The sequence below is a fragment of the Sinohyriopsis cumingii genome, unplaced genomic scaffold (assembly GCF_028554795.1).
Source record: "Sinohyriopsis cumingii isolate HCF-2022 unplaced genomic scaffold, ASM2855479v2 utg002173l, whole genome shotgun sequence".
In the NCBI taxonomy this organism is placed as follows: domain Eukaryota; kingdom Metazoa; phylum Mollusca; class Bivalvia; order Unionida; family Unionidae; genus Sinohyriopsis; species Sinohyriopsis cumingii.
The window spans coordinates 299,745-318,735 of record NW_028316146.1 but is presented as its reverse complement, the minus strand read 5'-3'; the positions used below and the strand labels follow the sequence as shown (position 1 = coordinate 318,735).

At 35.4% G+C, this 18,991-nt stretch overlaps 1 protein-coding gene across 1 annotated transcript in view; it reads left to right on the top strand.

Moving 5' to 3' along the window:
* Positions 1-3,452: 3,452 nt before the first annotated feature.
* The window catches only part of LOC149770966 (serine/threonine-protein kinase SIK1-like), a 71,910-nt gene continuing 56,371 nt past the window's right edge, over positions 3,453-18,991 (top strand). The window contains exons 1-2 of the mRNA XM_089948930.1: positions 3,453-3,878; positions 17,275-17,391. Of these exons, the coding sequence (XP_089805056.1) occupies positions 3,621-3,878; positions 17,275-17,391 (375 nt within the window). The 5' untranslated portion in view covers positions 3,453-3,620. The remainder of the gene's footprint in view (positions 3,879-17,274; positions 17,392-18,991) is intronic.

The window sequence follows — 18,991 nt, the reverse complement described above, 5'->3', positions numbered from 1 at the left end:
GTACATGTCATCACTGACTAATGTTGTGATGTAATCAATATTCACACCACCAAGCCCGCGATCTGTAAAACCGCGCGATGCTCTTATATGAAGAGGTCGTAGTTACGAAACTTGTACTGATACACGACATTTTATTTTGTCGTGTCCTCTTTGCTAAAGAAGATAGATTTATTTTTAATTGTAGTGTTGTTATATCCCACTACAAATCGGTTGGTGTATTTTTGTAACGCTACGAGATCCTGATTACGTCAAAATAAGCAAACAAACCAGTAAGTATATTAGCATAGACGGCAATCATGAGTTCCATAACTAAGAAAGACTGATCGTAGATCATTTATATATACGATAACATTTCTGACGAAACAAATGTTGTTGTTGTTGGGTTTAATGCACAAGACAGGCTATACATGGCAGCCAGTATCAGTGGTGGAGGAAGAACCCGGGAGAACCCCGGAAAGAACCACCGAACCACAAGAAGCTACAGGCAAGCTTTTTCACATACCAACATTAGCCGAACCCGAGACTCGAACCCACGCAGACAGAGTTGAAATGGCAATGATCCGCAACGGTGAGCGCTTTAGACCACTCAGCCACTCGGGATCCCCAGAAGTGTGTGTGTGTGATATTAGGATTTTTTAACGTAGCTTTAACAATTTTCAGTCATATCTAACATATGACTGAAAATTGTACGATGTATGCAGTATGGCAGTTTATAGTGATGCCTAGCACTTGGGCATCATGCCGCAGACATGTAGCATCATGTCCCACCCAGTCATATCCTGACACCAGACCGACCAGTCCTAACACTAACCTATTAATGCTGAGCGTCTAGCGAGGTAGCTGTTTGTACCATTTTTGCAAGTCTTTGGTATGACTCGGCCGGGGTTCGAACCCACGATCTCCCGCTTTCCGAGGCGGACGCTCGTTGAATATTTGTGATGAAACATTAACACTTGATCAGTAGATCCCAACTGCGAGCCTAGTTTGGTTATAAACAGCTATTTAATACAGTCATTGTACAGCTTCATAAAGAAATTTTCCAAATAGGATTTTCTTTTTAATGCAGCATAACTTTATATATAAATAAACAAATGAGCTCAAATTTTCTGGAAAAGCGATATTGTGGACAGCACGCCTCTATTATTACACACCAACAACCCAATATTATTTAAAGATGGAAGGTTAAAAATAACAAATGAAAACGTTTGAAAGACCATCCACCGCATGCATATCCGGGTATTTTTGTTTTCTTTATAAAGATAAAGACCGAAAAGTGGATTAGACAAACAACATACAAGTTAGACAGGGGAAGGTAGGGATATAGGGGTGGTGGGGGAGTGTTCGGATCGAGGAATATCAAATGCCTGGAAAGTTACAAATCTGGATTTGGACCACAATCACATAAGCTACACTCGATTAAATGTTTATTTCACTGCAAGTGACCGGTGTTAGACTCGTGATGAACTCGATTAACCGGTACAGCACCATGCTGATTTGTGTAGGTTGAATACTGTACTGTACATACAGGTTCAAAGAACAACGTGTATAATTGAAGGTTACAAGCTTAACTCGCTCGGGTTCTTTGAATAACAAGCGTGTCATACTATTAATAACATCCCATCATAAAATTATACTCGATTTATGCATAGCCGGTTTTAATTTTGCCAAAAATTCGCTGCCTTGTGTTTACAACTTCTTTCTGGCACGGCTCTATTCGAATGCAATCCGGAGTTTTTCGGTTAAAGCTTGTTTATCCCAAAGCACTCTACGTCATCCGACTGTCCGTCAAACATGTATACAAACATCGACTATTGTTATTCCATTCAACTGCTCATTCAGGTTTCAATAACTGACGAAGAGGATAATATAGCCTGCTTCCCATTCTCAAACTATCCTGGTTGTGGTAGTTGCTTTTGGTTAACTTTAACGCCATTTCTCAGCGCCCAGAACCCGGGAGAACCTCAGTCACGTAAGAACCACTGATCGGACCCACGGGAATCTATTGGCAAGCTTTCTCACCCACACTGACCGAGCCCGATACTCGAACCCGCACGGCCCTGTTAATGTATTCTGTGAGTAATGAATTACGTAAATCCTGGTACTATCATACACCCACCACCCACACCTACATACCTGGGTTAGGTATATGGCCAAGGCTTCAAACCCCTAAGGGGCCTCGGTTTTTACCAATAATTTTTTTATTATCTCTTAAACACACTCGTTATGTAATAATTAGTTGTCTTTCAAATATGTATATAGTAAACTATATGGGCTTGTTTTGTCATTATTTTCTAAATTTCAGTATAACCAGGACATAGGGGCCTCAAACTCTCGAAGTGGCCCAGGCTTCTCTCAACCTCTGACGGAATACACACACAGTGCGACAGTATATCCGCTCTCGCGGTCTAATGACGCCAACCATATTATTTTCAGTAGTGAGCTAGAGGATTTTTCCCTAAGGATTTTACTGCCAAATATTTCGTTGCTGTATAGAGAATGTGCGTGTGTTTGTGTGTATGTGTGTTTTGGTTTTTAACGCTGCTGTAACAATTGCAGTCATATCGCTACGATGGCTGCAGTGTGGCAGTTTATACTGATGTCTACACTGGGACATCACGCTGCATGCATGGAGCATCATGTCCCACCGTCATATTATCCCGATGCCAGGCCGACCAGTCATAACACTAACATCTTAATGCTGAGAGCCAAGCGAGGCAGCGGTTAGTACCATATTTATGTCTTTGGTATGACTCGCCGGGGTTTGAATCTCCGACCACCCGCATCTGAGGCGGACGCTCTAACCACTTAGGCCATATACGGCATGTGCAACTTGTTACCGCATAGTAATAAATGGACGACAGGTAGATCTAGAAAAGTTTTGTTTTGCTTTTTTCTTCTTGTCAAAACACCCACCCCAATCACCTGTCTTAGCTTTTTCTGCGGGGGGGGGGGTACATTTAATTTTATTTTAGATCCCCTTAAGTGAGTCAAAATTTTAAGAACAGGACATAGCTAGCCCATTGAGTCGCTCTGCTAAGTATGTCTGTTCCTTGTTCATGTCCAAGTGAGCTTCTATGCCTTTTCTCTTTCTAATCAACATCAGCTATACATAATAAGTGTAATCTGCCAATACCACATAAATACTTGAAATTATCCTACGTATTAGCTGTAACACAGGCAGGCATTTTCTTAGTGAATTCGTGACCAAAAAAGGCCGCCCGATCTTTCAAACTTCAAAGTACTATGACCGTGCTGGTATCGGGTCCACCACAACCTTTACGTCAGTACAACCACAACTAATCTATTGAGTGATGTACATCTCGTGCTGATCAATCAAGTTCACCATCTAATGTTCTTTGAAAGATCTTAAATTTACAGTGTTTTAGCAGATGTTTTCTTTTCCACTGCCTTTAATGGATAATTTAAAGTAAAGCTAATTGATTTCTCTTGCAGGAGCCGGGTCGTTAATATATAGGAACGATTCAGTGATGATTGAAGGCTGCATATATTTCCCAGCCAAGTGCGTCAGATTACGTCAGAGCGCGTGTCAGCCATAGCAACCAGCTGATACGAAACTAAACTGAAGTTCTGAGTTTAGCTTTACATGTCGACTGTCGTAAATGTTGACGTCACAGCAAGAACTCGCAGCATGTAGATTTGGACAATGTCGGAAAGAAGAAAAAAGGCAGGCAAACGATTCATATTTTGTGTTTTTCTCTGGAAATTTAGTAACAGATAGCCGTTACAGAAAAACCATGGTCATGGCTGAACGGTCCAAGGGTCAGGTCCGGGTGGGATTTTATGATATAGAACGGACAATTGGCAAAGGCAACTTTGCTGTTGTGAAACTAGCGAAGCACCGCATCACAAAAACAGAGGTAACTTAATTTATAAAGTTAACACATGTCAAATGAAAAGTTTTTTTAAAAAAATATGTTTTGCGACCTGTATAATTACACATGCGTTACATTAATATTTTTTTGTCGTATTTTACCTGTAAGTATACATTTCCAATGGAGGTATGGCGACTGAACGTTGTAGGTGGAAGAGGAAGTATGAAAAGGCCGCGTAATGACTTCGGCCTTAATTAGTACTCTACAGAATCAATATCATTTCTACTAACACTGATTTCTTTTGTTTTTTCCTCCATGGAGGGAGAATTCCCTCTCCAGCATTTCGTAAGGGGTAGGTCATTTTTTAAGGGAGGGGGGAAGTAGATTTACGAGTAGAATATAAATAGATTCGTTATAGTTAATTTTCGACATATCTGTTTTTATAGATTGCTTTAAATAGATAAAGATGAAACGAAGTATGTGTTATGATAATGGTCATATGCAGAGACATTATTTTGCCCAAAACTGCAATCCTATCAAAATTGCAATCCCATCATTGCCAAGCGCAGTTGATAGATAATTTTTAATAAGTAGGTAATTAATGAAAGCGTCACAATACTCAGTTGCATATGTCAGACTGAGCTTTTATAATATTAATATTATAGGTTTTGTTACATTTATCTTATGCTTGCTTAATTTTAATGGGGGGGGGGGATTACATTTAGAGAGATTTTGTGCGATCATCCATCCTATAGTTGTGCAGTCCATATGGGCAGTGATTATGTGTTATGATAATGGTCATATGTAGAGACATTATCTTGCCCAAAACTGCAATTGCATCAAAACTGCAATCTCATCATTGCCAAGTGCAGTTGGTAGATAACTTTTAATAATGAGGTAATTAATGAAAGTGTCACAATACTCACTTGCATATGTCAGATTAAGCTTTTATAAGATTACATTTTAATGGGGGGGGGGATTACATTTAGAGAGATTTTGTGCAATCATCCATCCTATAGGAGACACTGGACCATCAGTAGTATACAAGTAACTGATAATTGAGTCGGTTAACTTAGCATGACATTTGGAATGAAAATCAGTTGTACAGAACATATGAGAAGACAGTGATGGAAATACGAGGTGGCTGCAGGAACTTTCATGGACTTAATGAAACCAAAAGAAACGTAACACTCTTCAGCTCGGGCTTAATCTGCTCGTCACTTTCATCACTTGCCATTTTCACATAAATATGTGATACATGCTATAGTATATAATTACACTGATAGAACAGTGAGTGAAAATACTAATCATTGAATATACCCATCTCATGGCAGACGTCTGTCTCATGGCAGACACCCATCTCATGGCAGACAATTGAATAGTTCTTTACATCTGGCACTTCACAAAGTAAAACAGAATTTCAAATTCACATTATTTATTATTTATTATTTTCTGTCTGATTTAACTTTGAATTTAAATGCTATGTCAGAGTGCAAAGTTATATCAATTAGGCAATATCATTTTTTAATTTTTTTTAAATGACAAACTTGTAGTAAAAGATATGGAAATACAAAATATTAGGCCAAGAAATTATGCATGTTTCTGCTTGGCAGACCTCCCTGTTGCTAATTGCCAACCTTAGCACCCCCACACCACCAGTAAAAAAAGAGCACAGAAATCACATTGAATATATATTGAAAATGAAAAAAAATAACTTTGAACTGCCTACCCAAATTTAAAAACCAGTGCATAGGAAACAATGTTTTTTTTTGTTTTGTTGCATTAGTAATTAATGGTTTCATATTTGTTTTACTTTGGTACTGCGGTATTGAACTACAATTTAATTTTTAAAAATTGCATTTGATTGTTTCATTCTTAAGATTATTATTATTTTCAATAAAATGTGGCCTTCTGCTGATTGTAAGGTATGCCTAGGCCCATAGCACAGGTCTGAAAGTCATTTATTTTCTGTACCATTCCCAATTTGAGGCTTTAGCTGTTAAACACTTAAATTTTAAAACCAAGCTTATTTACATGTGTTCATTCATAGTCTGCATCAAGTGTCAAATAGAACTAGTTACTGCATGATCATAACTTTCTCTTGACTTGTACATTATATTTTGAATTAACTGTGGGAATCATTAACACACAATACATTGCACACATTTTTTTGTCTGTAAAAATAGTGCATAGCATTTTTAAAAATAAGTTGTCATGCTGGTACCATGTGATAGTTTGTGCAGAGCCTCTCTATATATGTGTAGATGTTATGAACAACATTTTGGTGGGAATGTATTTTTTTTTTCATTCTCTGTCCATTGCACCATCAATCAGTTTGTTTCAAATGGGTTTGTCTTTATGATGGATGGATGAGTGAATGTTGCATGTGTACTTAATAAAAAAATTTGACTTGCTTTTTCACATGTAAAGCAGTACTCAGTGATGTAGATGCCTACATGTTTTTATTTTGTAACCCAATACAGTAAATGTACATTTGTAGTTATTTTATAGAATATTAATTAAGGATATAGCTGGTTTTTAATCATCAACCAATAAAATTGAACAGTGATAGGGTTATCTATCTTTAATTACCATGGTGCTAAGCTTTGAAAGTCTGCCTATTTGATAGTTTAGGGAGTTTGAATAGATCCTGATTAATTGCAATAGTATATATCCAACAAATACATGTATCCTGGGTGCAAGATAGAGAGAAGAAGAAAAAAAACATGTTAGAACTGAGGGATAGATTGAGTAAGACACAAACCTTGTCAAAACTGGCAGTCAAATACAACACTTGGGGGTCGCTGATGCATAAATGAGAGTAATGGGAAACAGTGCATATTGTTAGCAAGTTAGTGTAAGTTGTCAGTTCACTGTGCTAAGGGTGTCTTCGGGAGACAGTTGACCTAACCTCCATAAATGGTTATCCAAAACAAGATGCCATAAGTTTGATTTACCCTTCCCTAGTCCTACATTATTTTTGTTCTGGGGGAGTGATGGATCTTACAACCTAATTAACGGCGCTGTGTAGCTTGTTTTGATGTCAACTAACGGTATAACGAAGGTCAAATTTTCAGAAATATCACATACAACTCGCAACCAATAATGATGCTTTCCAGCAAAGTAAAGTTACAATGCTTTTGTCAGACTTTACTTACCCTGATGTCTTTTCTCCAATAAATTCAAATTTTCACAAAAGAAATGGACCTGTTTTCAAGTTTTGTTGGCATGCATTTCAGATGGCTGGAAACCAATGAAAGCCGGGAATGCCAAAATTGGGTTAAGTTGAAATATTCTTTAAAGAAACGATATATTATGCTTATTTGAACTGTAAACCAAGGTTTTGTTCATTCAAGAAACAAATCTGCCACATGAACCTACTTAAACATACTTTGGCATACCTCGACTACCATTGCATTGCAACAAATTCAAATGCATGTCAACAGAACATGAAAATGCGGCCATTTGCTAGTGTCATATTTTCATTCCGCCAGGATAAAGACAGCACAGTAAGTATATTAATTACACATAAATTAGTGGAAGAGTGTCGATATATGTTGCCAAATATGTGACATATTCCTGGAACTTGACATTGGAACATGCTATACAAGCCTGTTATTTGGATAGTAAGACACAGCACTTAAACAAAAACATGTGATATGTCTTACATTATTGAACTAACCCTTCCCCAGAAAACTAGCTGTATCACACTATTCACATAGTAGTCTGTCCTCTTCCCATCCCAGTTTGAAATGGAAGGAAGCCTTGTTCTTAGAGGCGGACATGTAGTTGCAGCAAATGCAGTTTTGACCCTTCATATCAGGCATTGAAACTCTTTAAACTTGAACAACCAGTATGTTCTTTGCAACAACCAGTATGTTCTTTGCAACAACCAGTATGTTCTTTGCAACAACCAGTATGTTCTTTTGCAACAACCAGTATGTTCTTTGCAACAACCAGTATGTTCCTTGCAACAACCAGTATGTTCCTTGCAACAACCAGTATGTTCCTTGCAACAAACAGTATGTTCTTTGCAACAACCAGTATGTTACTTGCAACAAACAGTATGTTCTTTGCAACAACCAGTATGTTCCTTGCAACAACCAGTATGTTCCTTGCAACAAACAGTATGTTCTTTGCAACAACCAGTATGTTCTTTGCAACAACCAGTATGTTCCTTGCAACAACCAGTATGTTCCTTGCAACAAACAGTATGTTCTTTGCAACAACCAGTATGTTCCTTGCAACAACCAGTATGTTCCTTGCAACAAACAGTATGTTCTTTGCAACAACCAGTATGTTCTTTGCAACAACCAGTATGTTCCTTGCAACAAACAGTATGTTCTTTGCAACAACCAGTATGTTCCTTGCAACAACCAGTATGTTCTTTGCAACAACCATTATCTTCGTTGCAACAACCAGTGTCTTCGTTGCAACACAATTTAAATTCATTCAAAGTACAGTGTATGATTTCAGGGCAGTGAGTTGAAAGACAGATTGTGACCTATAGCTGTATGTTCTTAGTTTATGTTCATCACTGCATATATTCATTCAGCCATCTATTGTTCCATCCATCCATGCCCTGCATAGATTTAACATGCATAGATGCTTTAAAGATCAACGATTTCTGAACACTCCAATAATTACTTGGCCTTTATTTAATATCTATGATATAGGTCAATACCTAGCATTTTACACACAATCTCTTGTTTTCCCGAATAGTAACTTTTTGTGGGATATTGATATTATAGGCTGTGAGGATATAGATTTTGACAAAATGAACTTTGTGAATGATAGTTAGTTTTTTTGTCCGTCTGATATTGACAATGATGAAGTCTTTGATGGCTTCCAGGCTAACTAGACATTTGAGAACTTAACTGCTCCTGAACTTTGCCCATAGGTTTGAGTGACAGTGATTCTACACCCAGATGAAGTGTGCCGCATTATTTTGCTGACCTGATCAAGATCATATGCAACATTTAGTTACAGAACACCCACCCACCCTTTTCACCAAAATGGACACCAGTTTATATTCCAGCTATGAATGCATTTATTGGCTTACGTTTTTGCATGGGCGTTTTATGTCTCATCCATGAATGACAGCTGGGACAAAATAAAATGGATGTTCAAGATTATTTTTGATGGTACAGTAATGATTATGTCCCATGATCATTTCAAACAAATATGGAAATACATGCCCTTATACAGTTTTGAATTTTGAAACTCATTCAGACAATAAAAGTTTAAAATTTTATAAATGTGTTTATAAAGTTATGAAATTTTACTGCATTCTTCAGAGTGACCATAATAAACTCATCAAATCTCCTGTATTTTTGCATTGGAATTTATTTCAGAATAAAAATACTGAAAGAAAAAATGCAGATTTGTTGAATTTCAGTATTGATTCTGTTTGCACTCCAATTCTCGTGCAAGTAAATTTGATAAAATTGCAATAACCTTTGACATTCTTGATTGATTTTTGTAAGTTTTATTCTTAAACTTTATAAAAATTACCCCACATTTCATAGTTACATATATGGGCAATAAGAAAATTTTAAAAAGAAAAATTCCATTGAAAATAAGTTTTAAAAAGATTTTAAGTATGTTTTTGTATACTTTGCACTGAATTTTAACACCAGCTTTTCAGTGAATAAATATATGACTTGAAAATTGATACTTTTTAAAAGGATAATATATAACTTTCAAAAGCCAGATTGATGAATGTCACCACGTGCATTCATTCTTGCTGATGTGCCACAGTTTCACACTATTACCTCTCTGACTGGACTAAATTATCTTTCAGAGATTGGATATATTAAAGAGATAATGGTATTTATACAGGAATGAAACATCTTTTCAGAACACTCCTCATTGGTTGTGCCGGAGTACAACTCAAACATTACATGATTTTCCTTTCAATTTATAAAATGTGAATCATAAAGCAGCTAGGTACATGGTCAGTACAATGCACAAAATGTTCATCAAGGTCAGGGATTTACAGACAACTTGCCTGAATAACAGGACAAGCTAAGATTTGACTCGGGCAAGCTTAAGTTTTCAAGGTACTTGCCTGTGGGCAAATACTAAAAAAATTCACTAGAGATAGAGAGAAAGGAGGTGTGATCTGTTTGTAATGCTTTATATCCTGGAAGTTTTACACCCCACCCCAGTGCATATATTAGTACCTTTATTTAGTGAAGACCAACCGTACTTTGAGATTAACCAGACTGGACATTGTATTATTCATTCTCACTTAATTCTTCCTGTATTTGAAAGATTTGAAATTGCTTTTCAAAATTGGATGTAGTTTAGTATGGAAAATATGTGGGTGAAATATGACACAGGAGTTGAGTCATTGCAGCACCTTTTATTTCCCATTTATGGGGATGTTTTGTGTTTATTGTGTGTCAGTAGTTATGTGTGTAATTATACTGTATATTCTCAACTGTAAACTGCATAGACCTGGATCTTACATTGTATAATGCACTAGCAGATCCAGGTATCATTGGAGTAAACAGTAGAATGGACAGAATAGAGCCTAATTTGAGTACAGATCCGGATGTATGTTGTTTGCAGCTGGACTCGACTTGTACGTGTGTATACTGTAAGGTATGCATGTGGTAGTTTGTATATATGTACTGTGACACATGCAAAAGAGAGACTTCAAAACCATGAATGAAGGTTGTTTGTAAATGTTTTAAAATATCAGTCAGCACATTTCAAGTTGTTTTTAGTGACTAGGCAGGTTTAATTTTGATGGATAACCAGGGCTTGATAAAAGGCACCTGTTACAAACTTTAAAACATGTAGAATTCACGGTTTTAACAGTGGACTTGTGAAAATTATGGTCCCCAGCCCCATTCCTAATCATGTAAGGAAAATTCCTATGGGGCAGTATGAAGGGAATGCATACAGACTCAATGTTGCTAATAAGGCTACAACGCTGACCAAAATTTCTACATGTGTATATTGTATACAATAACTGAAACAATGCTGTTAAGTTTAAAAAGGCCTTTTCCCCAGTCTTTAAGTTAGGTTTACAGCTGACATCTATTATATACATCGTTAAAAAAATACCTAACTCATTTTCAGTTATCTTCCCTTTTTTAGCAGCTGTATTTTACCTCATTTTTGGAAGGATCCAATTGAGCTCATTTCTCTGTCTCGGTTTAATATTTCTGTAAATTTAGGTAAAACATCCATAGAACCATTGCAATATTGCTTTTGTCTTGCTACATACATGTGTGTTGGAAACATCAATATTGTTTTCGTCTTGCTACATACATGTGTGATGGAAACATCAATATTGTTTTTGTCTTGCTACATACATGTGTGATGGAAACATCAATATTGTTTTCGTCTTGCTACATATATTTGTGATGGAAACATCAATAATGTGGCTGGATACTCTGCCTATATTTACCATGTACATGTTTGCTACAAAGTTTTAGATTTTGAAAACATTTACAGGCAGTAAATTAAGCTAACCTGTTTACATACTGTATGTAAATCTTGTATCTTTAGTGGCAAGGCGTGTCCAGAAGTCCACTGTGTTCTCTTTTCACCTATGGTCCACTACAGGAAGATTTCCTTGTTTCTCGGGAATATACGTAATTAGAAACGCATCATCAGTTAGCTGATGAAGTGAGCTCTTGTATTTCAATGGATGTGATCTCTTATCGATCAGTAAGTGACTGCAGCGCTGAACAAATTTCTTTTTTACCCACTTCTCCAGGGCCAGTGGTTTCACAAAATTCACTTGTCCCAAAATTTCACTGTCTTGTCTAAATTTGATGAGATGTATCTATTTTAATCCATAGTAAAAGAAAAAACAAACCCAGAAGAAATATATATAACTTATTTATTTCTTTAAAGTGCTTGACTTTTTATTGTCAGGTTATCTTATTGCACTATTTCTTGCTCTCAAACAGTAGTATCCATCAGCAAGAATGAAATTGAGTTCATACTTTCTCTAACTCGACACAAGCAAAGTTTCTTGCCTCAAGGCTTTTCTTATAATTATCACCAGGTTTGGCTCTTTTCTTCTCCTGGAGCATACAAAACATTTCCACACCAGAAACTGGTGTTCCGTATTGGGCTATAGTGTAGTGTGTTAAAGACAGCTCTCATTTTATTTTATTTTTCATTCTCATTTAATTTTAAAATGGCTTTTCCGAATGGAGTGTTAGCAGCTCAACATCAGGGATTGCTTGAACATGCTGGCTAATGTCATGCATATACCGTGTCTTTACGAGGCCCAAAACAGTTATGAGACTTGCTTGATTAAATCCTGAATTTGTCATTTCCGTTGACAAATAAACTTTCTGAATACCCGACCCTTGCTAGTTTTGGATATTGTTTGCAATAGCTGCAAAACATCTTTCTTTCCATGTCAGTGAATTCAAGCCATGGATTATTATCAATTCAATTTCATTGAAATTTCTTTGTCTCTTAGGTTGTCATATTTAATATTTTTGTTGCCACAGAGTCTGACGATAATTGAGTAAACTTGTTTTAGTAAAGTGACCGTAATGTGCATTTTGTTGATGCTAATTGCTCCCTGATTAACGCACTCATCACAAATTCAATATTGTACACTGAAGTTTTTCCCCTGTTTAATTAATTAACAAAAATTAAATACTCATTACTATCATTTGATCAGTTCATAGAGGAAATGGACCTTTATGTTGGCAAAGTGCCTTTCATTAACTTCATTGCATTGACTTCGTGGATTGAAATCCAAGTCTGATCCATGTGCACATATCTGGGTTGAGTAAGAGGTTTAAAACACCGCTAATCAGTCATACTAGATTTGTTTTGATTGGACGATAATTTGGTCACTTTGCCCAATATGCAGTCAAGCAGTAAGAGAACTTGCTCAAACGAGACAGTTATCATTACCACTCATTGTAGAATCATAGGATCAAAGTGAATGAATTATTCAATTTAAGTTAGATTCAAGCATACAGAATGCCCAGGGGTCATGGATGGTCAGATTAAAGTGGACAATTAGTGCTTACCCAACTTGTTTTGAAGTACATACTGGAAAAAAAGAATTTTTGTCTCAAACTTGCGGTTTGGAAAATTTTACTTTTCCAGCTCAGAAAAAGTATAGTCAGGGGTATCAGATTATGGGATTTGATCAGCTATGGTGTGTTTAGAAGAGATAATTTGACTGACTTGTTCAGTCAGTATGAAAAAGCTTTACTTTGGCTTTGGTGGGCCTCGTAATGTTTTGTTAGGTAGGTATATGCATATCAGTCTTAATGAGTAACATGCAAATTTGAATGTATGCAGCCATGGATAAAAAGAGAGAACAGATTTTCACTTGTGGCTTGTCATGATGATGTAGACATGGCTATATCTGAAAATAATGATGATGAAATGTTTTGAGTGTGGTTAGAGATGGTAAGAAGAACATGGGCAGGGCATTCCATAAAATTGGAAATACCAGATAAAGATTTTAAAGTAACGGGTGTTTGATGGTGCTCACCCAGCACAGCACTACAGGGGTCAGGAAAATTGAGCCTGTTGCAGTGGCAGAATTCGGCAGGCAAGTTATTTGGTTTCTGGCACATAGTGATTACCTGGGTTGGGCTAATTTTGGGACAGCTTTGCTAAGTTGTTGATTTGGAGTGTGATTTTATGAGGCACTGTAGCAGACAAAATCTAGGCCAATCAGAATGTTGCTGTTGAAATTTTAATGTCATATGTCCAGAATTCCAGTTTCACATGTTGTATCAAAAATGCTTCTCCTTAAAGTTCCATTTTCTAGGTTGAGATTTTAGATTGTATCTGTTGAATTAAACAGTAGTGGTTGTAAATTATATTTTCTATGTCAAGGCTTTAGACAGACTTTTGAATTATACACCAGTGGTTGAAATTTCAATGTCATACATAGAGAATTCCTAATTTACGTATTGGTTGTAAGAGTTTATGTTGAAAGTTCCGTTTCATATGTTGGATATTTAGATTTCATCTGTTGAATTACACAGTGCTGGTTGAAACAGGTACCCGGTGAAGTTTTCTGTGGTTTTTGACAGCCCTAATGATCATCAATCATGTGCTCTTGATTGGTGCCCAAGCTAATCAAAAACAGTCGAACATTTCTGCCAGTCAGTGCGGTTGATGGTCTTAAGCTTTTGTGTGAACTTAATTCATTAAGCTTCTGTGTGAACTTGATTCATTAAGTTTCTGTGTGAATTTGATTCATCAAGCTTCTGTGTGAACTTGATTCATTAAGCTTAAGATGCACTTGATTCATTTAGTTTTAAAATTGACCATAACTATCATCTTTTTTGTGTCCTTTGTTGTGTTTTTTAAATGTACCTTATGTTAGCCATGGATGGAACTTTCTTTGCAACAAAGGTAAAACATAAGTATAATTGACACATGGGTGAAGCCTAAAATGTATCATGAGAAAGGAAAGCAAGCATTGCAAGAAAGCATTTGTGTTTGTAAGTGTATCCAAAATGAATCATGAAAACCTATTGTCCTGCAAGATACAAAATCTGCATATGAAGTGATTCATTTGAAAAACGAATTACAAAAACCACAAACAAAAACACTTTGGATTTGGGAGAGTACCTTAAATATTAAGTACATTTTTCAAGGTTTCGTTTTGTAGGCACCAACTTAACATGATTTCAGTCTACTATGCTGTGTGATCATTTCAATCTTGTGTTTGGAACAAACAATACAGTTATGTGTAATACGCAATAGAATAAAAATCTCCACAATACTATGTTAAGTACACCGACAAGAGGTCATGTTATGTTGTTGCTGCAGTTCACAAGTCAAATCACAGATTCCTGAAAGTTATACTTGTAATTCAGAACATCCCAAAATAACCATCACGAACATGAAGTGCAATGCATTATCTGATTGGCTTCTTAAAATAAACCTATGGGGAATTCCAGAGGTCACCAAAAGATTAACTTCGGTTTCTGTCAGATTTCTTTATTGGACTAATGAATAAATGTTTGACTCTGTATTAATAAATGCATGTAGTAGTGTTCATTCCACATATTGAAAAAGTGGAGCCCAGTGGTCCCTACCAGGTGGAAAAAGTCAGGGCATGTAGAAATAAACATTGGTCACACTCTTACTTGTTTCTTGTTGTTCAAGAAATTCAAACAAGTATCACATCATAGAGGCACTTAATTTCTGCAAAATCTAGTAAATTTTTCAGCATTAGATGCTCTGAATAGTCATCATGGAGTTGGACTTCAGTATGGTTTGGTAAGTTTCCTTGTCTGATAAAATAAGTTTCCATTGTATACAGGTTATGGTAATTTTAGTTGACAAGGAAATTTTACCAAACTGAGTGATGGTCTGACTTGTCAGTAATTGATTCAAAGTATATAATGCTTGGAAACTGAATATTGATTGCAGAAATTAAAAAATTCATGACCTGAGCGTTGTGTTCATTATCAGCCTTTCCTGTGATGAACCTTCTGTACTGGGATTTGAATTTCTTATGCTTGAATAACCATTCCCCTCAATAAAGAATTTATTTTGGACATTTAAACTTTTTCTCTGGGAACTACTTTGGCAATAAATGCAGCAGTATTTTGAGTGAAGATTTCATTAATAACGGCTCATGAGCTTTCAATTGGCAAGCAAGCAAATCAAAATTGATGGGACAAATCTGTCATCCATTATGAAGGTGATCATGTAATGCTGTCAGTGAGCACACTACAAGAAGCTTGAGATGCATGGAGTACAGTTTAAAACCAACTAATTATCTTTCATCTTTATTTTCTGGAATCTTTTTTTACGTGCCTCTTGGGAACTTTCTTGTGCCAAAAATGGAAAAAAAAATAATTGATGCATGGGGGTGGTGGTGGTGGCCTATAATGGACCCTGTAAATGAATTATTACTAACTCTAGACTTTGGTCCATTTGTAGTGGTGGTTGTTATTAATTGTTTTTCTTTCACCCTGCTGCTAATTTTTGTAATTTTGCTTGAGCTAGTAAAACAGTAAAAATCATTGGGTTTATGTGCATGTATATAATCATGACCTATTTCATCAGTTGTCAAAAAATCTGGCAAAAGATTATCTTGGCTTTAATTATCATTCAGCCTCTCCTCTTGTCTGGATGCAAATAGATCATGAGCCTGCCTTGAGGGTGTTTTGACCTTGTGACCAGTTATTACATTATTACATTTTATTATTACATAACATGTAGTGTTCTCAGTCTGGATGGGATGTTTTACATTCTTTGTAAGAGTTTCTGATTACCAGTACCTTATTGATGCATCACATTGCATTCATGGTTTCAAAGCAGAATAAACTTGACATAGTTCTTATTTAATCTGTTACACTGTCCTGCCAATAAAGTAATTCTCTGTGACCTATTTTCATGCTAAAACAACTTTGTTTTATGATGTGTTTACTTAGTGATAAGTCTGTTTGCAAGTCAATTCATACCATGTAATTGTTGGTATAAAATGGACAGATCGCTGGAGTGATTTTTAGCACTTTGTTGAAAATACATATTGGTCATTGTGACATATTTTGTATGCCACTTTACAAGGATGCACTTGTTTGTAAAAAAAGAAGCAAACCTGAGATGAATTTCTAGACTGATGGTTACAGAACCTTTATGAAAATACACGTAGATCTTTGCAACTTAATGTGTATTATTGACTTATAAGAATAATCCCTTTACTCATTTTGTGAAACGAAAGTATTTGGTAGTCATGATGATCCTTTTGCCTTTCTATAAGTTTGCATCCATTTATTCTTTCAGCTACATATTAGTTTATAATTACATTTCTACATATTAGTTTATAATTACATTTCTACATGTTAGTTTATAATTACATTTCTGCATGTTAGTTTATAATTACATTTCTACATATTTTATAATTACATTTCTGCATGTTAGTTTATAATTACATTTCTACATATTAGTTTATAATTACATTTCTGCTTGTTAGTTTATAATTACATTTCTACATGTTAGTTTATAATTACATTTCTACATGTTAGTTTATAATTACATTTCTACATATTAGTTTATAATTACATTTCTACATATTAGTTTATAATTACATTTCTACATGTTAGTTTATAATTACATTTCTGCATGTTAGTTTATAATTACATTTCTACATATTAGTTTATAATTACATTTCTACATGTTAGTTTAAAATTACAATTCTGCATGTTAGTTTATAATTACATTTCTACATATTAGTTTATAATTACATTTCTACATGTTAGTTTATAATTACATTTCTACATGTTAGATTATAATTACATTTCTATGTATTAGTTTATAATTACATTTCTAAATATTAGTTAGGAATTACATTTCTACATATCACTTCATAATTACATTTCAGCTACATATCAGTCCATAATTAAATTTCAGCTACATATCAGTTTATAATTACATTTCAGCTACATATCAGTTTATATTTACATTGCAGGTTGCAATCAAAATCATAGACAAAACCCGACTGGACCAAAACAACCTTAAGAAGGTCTATAGAGAAGTGCAAATAATGAAACTTCTCAGCCATCAACATATTATCAAACTTTATCAGGTAACTAACAATTTATTGATTTGCCTGTGAAACAGAGATGTGTATATGATTACTGTTATTATTATTATTATTACTATCTGATTACATAGTTTCTCAATATGGCATTGTTGATGATATTGTAGTTGACATGGATGTTTTAACATCAAAGTTTTGCATTGAACTCCATTGGTCATAATAGTTGCATTTACAGTTACAAAACTTGATGGTTAAATTTATTTTGAGCAATATTACTCACTGCCAGCATAAAGTAGGTTAAAGTGAGCTACTTTTCAAGTTCCTTAAACATTTGCTTCTAATTCATATCTCTTATGCTATTGATTGCTGTCACAGAAAGGTATTATTTTATTAATTCTGAGGATGGTTTTCTCATCATTGAAAGGGAGGTAATGTTTTGAGCATGCCATTTTGTAGAATTTCTGTGATGTCTCTGTACCTTGATTGGTTTTCATTCAATTCCTATTTAAATAGGTAACTGTGACTTGAATCTTGTTATACGAGTGTTGTCACTGACAACATTTATGATGTTATATTCAGCTAATGACAGCTGTTAGTTAGACTTTACTAATGTACTTTATATAGCATGTGGCAAAATCATGTAGCAGAATTTGAAAAATGTTGTCCATATGGAATGAAAATTTTCCATTGCTGGTATTCATTTTATTGGCCAGTCCAGGACAAGTGAAAATTAGTATATCAAGTTTGATTTTACCTTTAGCTTCAGTATTTTTTAAAATAGTAACAGAGATTTTGGATTTGTTTTGCAAATCGTCAAGGAATGGCTAAATTTGTGCAATATTGATGCACAAGTGATTAAATATGCAAGGAGTATTCAAATTTGGTGACATCATCAAAATGCACCTATTAGCTCATTAACCCCTTGAGGTTTTTGTCATTTTCACATGAAATGTGAGTAGGAAACACATTTTGTGGGCTGTTTCTGAATACATCCTAATACATCAGCTTCCAAGTGATTTCCCATTTACCTAATACCTAGTTGTGTTAGAAACATCATTTTTCATTGGCTGTTTCGCTCGCGCATGACAAAAGGGTAAAAGTTGGAGTTCTTTTTTTTTTCGAGTCAAGACCACTCTATTCCAAATGCCCATCTTATCCTACTTTTTGCTAAGGTTCATCTGTCTGTGTGCAGCTCAGACTGGTCTGCCTTAGATCTGAGGCCAAAAAGTAAAAAATCGAAACACAAAATTGGATTCCGACTTAGGGCGAATTTTGGGTGGGAAAAAATCGGGTCTAAACACTTAGGATTTATCCTCTGTATTTTGTAGTGCAACTAGAACTTTCAGATTATTTGGAATCATTGTACATCTGTCTACCTTTCTATAATACCACCCACTAGTGTACAATACATGACCTTGATGCTGCAGAGCTAAGCAGAAGACTACTACCTCCTGCCATGTAAACATGGTGCCAGGGTTTGATGAGTTAAGACATTGCTAAAACAAGATAGTAGTATTTGGAGTACCCTTGGATTTTGTCCTTGCAAGAATAGAGTAATACTGCTAAATTGCTGGATTTCCTATTCAGTTTACAGCTTTAATATGGGGCAGTAAGCAGCTTGACTGTTGTTAAACTGGCATCTTTC